Genomic DNA, 6,000 nt, shown 5'->3' on the forward strand with positions numbered 1-6,000 from the left:
CGATATTTTTGGCTTGAACATGCGCCTTATGCGCTCCGTTTTCCCATGTGCTTAAACAAAAAATTACAAACATTTAAAGTTTGTTTGAAAATGAAATAAAAAGGCGCAGACACAAGGGCCCCTCAAAATTTCGCTGGGTGTTTCCGTATGTTTTGTGTGTGGGGAAATGCATCAAATATGCGGCAGAAAAGAGTACTTGGCTCATGTTAAATGTATGCTGCATACATTTAAGCGCCGCCTGTTACTCGATAATTTATTTAGTCGGAAGAGCAGAAGAAAGTCAAAAATTAGGCAGAGAGCAACAATAAAATGCGAGGCGTGAAAGTGCCGCAGGCGAAAGTATTTAACACCAACTACAAAAGCACGCACGTCCTGCCGCCGCCGCAGTCAAAAAGAAATGGGCAGCGGCGAAAGCAGCAGCCAGGATAATTGCCCCAATGGACGTGGCAATTAACGAGCTGAGAGCCGCAAGGACTCGCCAGGACTCTGGACAATGGGCCGCAAGTTATGCGGCACAAATTGCGAACACTTCGAGGGGCGGAATACTGTTGGCGGTGGTGGGTCGTAAAGTGGCATTGACAACGGATCAGTGGGGCGTGGGGTTATCGCAGCTACCTGGCGACTATCTACGAAATTCAATCAACTTGCCTCTTTATTTGTAGGCCAATTAATTTTGGCAATCTAGCCGGTAAAAGCCGTCGGCCTAAACAAGTGAAGCCTGGCTGATAAATCGTATATTCAGGCACTGCGAGAAATATTTGCCATTTCAAAAGTGGAAGCAGCAACGAAAGTCTTTGGCTTAAATAGACAAAAATTGGCAAGCCTAAGAAAAATGTATAAAACAAGTTAAGATAGAGCACCAATTATATGCAACAATTAAGATGAAGACTTAAAGATAATGTTTTAGAAATTGCTATGTTTCTTTCAGTGCCCCGAGGCCGTTTTCCGTGGCAGTCATTTCAAATGCAACTTGCCAGAGTGCAACATTTCATTTTGGCCTGCAAAACGCTCGAGAATTGACTCAACAAAAACCCCGACAAGCAATAAAAATGGCAAAAACAGAGACGAACCGAGTACCAAGACCGAACTATCAGCAAACAAAAAAGGCATAAAACTGTTGCGAAACGCTTCTTTCGGCGAGTGTGTTTTGTATTGGGCCAAACAAAAACTGTGACAAGGCGCAAAGAGTGAGCGGGAAAAAATGGCAGGACTAAAACAAATATTCAGCAGGAGGCAAACTTTATTTCGGTTTCAATTTGCGATAAAAACAGCGACAACAGTCGCCGGGGCAGCGGCAAATGAAATTTAACAACTCGCCGAGAAGCAAACTCGAATGGGAAATGCACTGAGAATGGGCATTGGGGGCCTGGCAGCCAGAAAGGATATGGCAGGACATTGGGGGCGACTTGGCACAAAAGACGGGCAGTGCATTTCCCTCGCGCTGCAATCGCTGTCGCTGCTTGTTTTTGAACATTCATAATAAATTTTGCGCTGCGAACCTCCTTCGACAGCAAAAACTAAAGGACCTCTATATATACTATATCCTTTCTTGCTGCTGCTCCTAGTTTTTGTGCTGTGCCGCCTCCAACCAGTTGAAATGTAACGGATGTTAGAGTTGCGCACTGAAAATTATATATAAACAGGATATGACAGGCAGGAAGCCATTGCCCACCCACATCGACTAGGACTTTCCACCGCCCCAAGTCGAAGTGCATTGCTAAGCTTTTTTTGCTATCCTTTTGCGCCGCTCTGCTGCTTGAATTTTAATGCCAAATGGCATTCCGGATTGGGCCAGGACTCGGTCTCGGACTAAGGGAGTCTCAGACCCGCCTCGGATGTGCCGCTGGCCAGGACTAAACGGCTATCAGGGGAAACAAGTTGAGACGCAAGTGACAAGAGTGGCAGGAATACTGGAATTCCGAGAAGGATATTGTGTCCGGGGGCATTAGTTCATATTTAATGTGAAATGCATAGTGTTCTGCGAAATGTGTCATATATACTTAGGTAGTTGATAAGCTTGTTTTAAGGCAAAAACCAATGAACTCTATGGATACCAACTACTTCAAATACTGCATAGTTGCCATCTTTAAAAAGATTATACTTATTTTGTGTTTATCCTATCGAAAAAGGGAGTTTATAAAATAATAATTCACTCACTATCAAGCATTATTCAGGAGAAATTCTGTTTTGTGTTGTGTTTTCTTTCTCCAAAATAAACGCACTGTGCTGCATTTCAAGTGCTAAGCAGCAAAAACACTCGCCTGAATGGCAAAAATATAGTGCAGTTTACGATAAAGTACGGGTACTAGTCCTTCTCGCTATATTTTATGCAAGTATAAGCACAAGTGCAGAGCTCACATAAATCACGCATACGCACTGTGGCAGACTGCCTGCCGCAAGAGGAAAAACTATAAATAAGCCAGACGACACTATAAACAACAAGGAAAAGAATGAAGTTTATGGCCCAGAGATGTACAGCTCGTAATGCCCATTTAATTACTCATATGAGAGAGAGAGCCTTTTTTTCCGTCCCCCCGCCCGATAAGCTTTAAAATCAAAACATCAAGAATTGGAATTCCGCTTCGGATTTCGAAGGATTTCGAATGCGGCAGGATAAGAATGAGCTGTGTGGTGGCAGGTCCTTTCCCTCTTATTTATATTGAACAACTTTATCCAATTTCTCGTTTTGCGCTGAGACCAGCACATCGCGCATAAGCACGTACAAATCGCATTTCTTAGGCTCCATCCTTCCGCTTTTCCGCTTCCTGCTTATCCTTTTTTATTTGGCCCTGCATGTGGGCCAGGCTTTGGTTGTTTAGCTGTCAGATTTACTTGTCTCACTGGGTCGTCTGAATATCCTGCGAGCTGCTAGTATGTATGAGTGTGTGTGTGTGATATAAATCGACAGCTAAATCTGCAAAAACATTGATAAGACAAGCGACACGCCAATGCGGCCAACGGCATTTTCCAACCCAAGCCCCCACTGATTTAACCCGAAATACCAAAACGAACCGAAAATGTTTAGCCAACTTGCTGCGAAATTGCTTTTCGATTTATTTTCCTTACGTACGTATGTAGATGTGTAGATGCCCATATATCTGTGTACATATGCATGCCTGACAAATTGTAAGGGAGGTAAGGCATTGTGACAAATTAGTCTGTGGGCATTTGTGCCTGGTTGCTGTGCTGGCACAAATTATGAGATCCTTATCCCCATCTCAACGATTGAGTAATAACTGGAGTGGCACACACAATGTTTGACCCATTTTGGTTGGGGCACTGGGCCAAATTCGTTTGGATTGGCTTGTTTGCACGAATTTATAAAAATTGAAAAGCGCAATATATTTGAGCGAATATTGATGCTGCATATCAGCTGAAATTCCAATTAAGTGAAAATTTGGGAAAAATGTATGTATATCCAGCATTTTAATAAAACATCCCAATATTAAAGCCCATCAAAAATAGTTTAAATTAAACGTTGATATGCAGCTATCGTAATCAATTTATAAAGCTAAAAAGCTTGAGCTTGTTGTTGGATTCTTTAATTCAATGGTATTTTTGCAAATTTGCGTTTATCCAAAGATCGTCTATTTTATTATCATAGTTTATAGTCATTCAAGCCATTATGGAAATAGTTGTATTATACCAAAGAAGATTTAAGCAAACACACTACTGATTTTTTATATCTAATGGATGCAATCCATTTAACTGCATTTATTGTTAAGAACCTGTTCGTAAATACACAATATTATACCACTTTGCAGTTATTTGTCTGGTTAATCTTAAGTAAAACAGTAATTGTTAAATGGAGCACTCACCTAATGTCTTGGTCCACTGGGCGGTGGGTCGCCAGTCGGGATAGTGCTTGGGGAAGAGCTCCCGGGTCCAGTAGGTGTGCAGGACCACTTTGTAGACGGCCAGCCGGTCCAGGGTGCAGCCCGTCTGGGGGGCGGGCTGGGTGGCAGGGGGCGTGGCCAGCGAGGCAGTCGGATTCAGATTTGGAACGGGACTGGGATCATCGGTGTAGTAGTAATTACGATTCAGATTGGAATTCGAATTCAGATTGCCATGCTCGGAGGCAAATTTGATGCTGTTGTCCCTGGACTCGCGTTGTTCCGACTGATTTTCGACACTGTATGCGTAAATGGATGGGTTCGAGATGAAGGAGGCGCCATAAGAACTAACGGCACTCGCTTTCGAGGATGTGGAGCCGAGAGCCAGGAGGATGCACAGCAGCCACTGGGCCGGAAAGTCTGTTTTCGCTGTCGCTCCCATTTCGTCAAATGTTGCGTGCTAATTCGCTTTGCCTTCTGGCGGCTATTTTTGTTTTGATATAATTTATATTTCTCGCTCTTTACTTTTCTTTTCTTGTATTTTATTTGACTTTTTTTTTTGTTTGCCGCTTACACTTCACATTTGCCTTCGGGCCGTCGCTTAAAAATAAACGCACTCACACACTCGCGACATTCACATATTTATTTTTGGTTTCTCCAACTTTGTACGCTCTGCGTTTTCTTCACTTTTTGGACTTTTGGCGCGCAGCAAGCTCAATAAATTCGATATGGGTGCGAGTGGAGCAAGAACTTGCCACAGACTCAAAACAACCGCCCGCGTTGAGAGTTCGTCGCGGACTGAGCAAATGTTGCGGCAGGCAATGAAAACATGGGCCGTGGAGAGAGAACAACGGTGGAGTACTGCAGAAATTGAGAGAGAGTGCGGAGATGCGGGAGAAAAAGAACCATCCTCTGAGAGAGAGTATTGAAATTTCCGTGTTGGGGAAATTCTTATCGTCCAACTGTTGTTGAGGCGGTGAAAAAAGAAAGAAACAGCCTGTTGAGCTCCCAGCTAACTGTTGTTGCCTAAGGACATTTTAGAGCCACTAGGTTAATGTTAAGCTTTATGTTAACATTTAACAGCTAGGGCTAACATTTAATAATAAAGAGAGTGATAAAATATTTTCTAATAGGAAATATAGGAATATGTTAAATTTGCATTGCATTCTAGATGCCATCAAAATACAATTTTAACATCAATATACTCAAAAGAGCATGTGAGTATTATAACATTACTATTAACCTATCAAACCAAAGATACCCTCTTTATTCAAATGTTAAATTCTGTTGTTATAATATAATTTTATATATATACATATATCATTTTAGAAACATAATAATAATAGGTTTTACGCTGATTCATAAATCATTCGAGTTTCAATACAAATTCACACTAGTATTTAATTACGATGTTGACAGATTTGAACCTTTACTTATGCAATTCAATGAGAGAAACTCGAAAATCCCCTACGAGACTACGAATTTGACTGCCGCCGAACACTTGACATTTCCCCAGATGCGCGTTAGTTGAACTCCCATTGTTGGCTTAACCCCCGACCGCGATTAACCCCCTGTGATTACCGTGGCTTGTGTGGTGCTTTTCCGCACCACTTCGCCGTCTGTTGTTGTTGTTGCCATTGGTGTTTTTGCTGGTGATTTCCACAGGCTTAGTCGCATTTATTGCACATTTCCTTTCTGCCATTTCTGAATGTCAGCGTTAATGAGGCAGGCTTATGTGAATGACGACTATTTACGTGGATGTGTGTGTGTGCACATCTATCTCAATCTGCGACTATCAACGAGCATGTGTGTGTGTGCGACAGCTCGACTTTTACCATTGTGCTCGAACAATGAGAACAATTTCCGATTAAAACCAATTGAAGCTCTTTAATTGCTACAATTCAATTAAACAACACGCTAATGGCAACACAACGGCCACAACTATCGATTTATTTAGTATGGGGATGGTCAGCGGTCTGCTCCGGTCCGGTCCGGCATTCTTTCAGAACTCCACTTGAACTCACTTCCGGTAATTGCCATTGACATGTGCCCCCGGTGGCAATTATACCCCCCCGCATTGATGGACCCAACCCACGAGGAAGAGCAGTCTTCAGGTGGGAGCTTCCCGAAACTTGGGCACACACAATTATGTTGCACTTAAATGAGT

The 6,000-nt window shown here is 42.6% G+C and overlaps 1 protein-coding gene across 1 annotated transcript in view; it reads right to left on the reverse strand.

The window, feature by feature from the left end:
• The window catches only part of LOC6549081, a 42,335-nt gene extending 37,676 nt beyond the window's left edge, over window positions 1-4,659 (reverse strand). Inside the window, exon 1 of the mRNA XM_001975564.3 lies at window positions 3,819-4,659. Coding sequence (XP_001975600.1) covers window positions 3,819-4,275 — 457 coding nt within the window. The 5' untranslated portion in view covers window positions 4,276-4,659. The remainder of the gene's footprint in view (window positions 1-3,818) is intronic.
• Window positions 4,660-6,000: the final 1,341 nt, after the last annotated feature.

Source organism: Drosophila erecta, unplaced genomic scaffold (genome assembly GCF_003286155.1).
Source record: "Drosophila erecta strain 14021-0224.00,06,07 unplaced genomic scaffold, DereRS2 tig00000092-arrow-pilon, whole genome shotgun sequence".
In the NCBI taxonomy this organism is placed as follows: Eukaryota; Metazoa; Arthropoda; class Insecta; order Diptera; family Drosophilidae; genus Drosophila; species Drosophila erecta.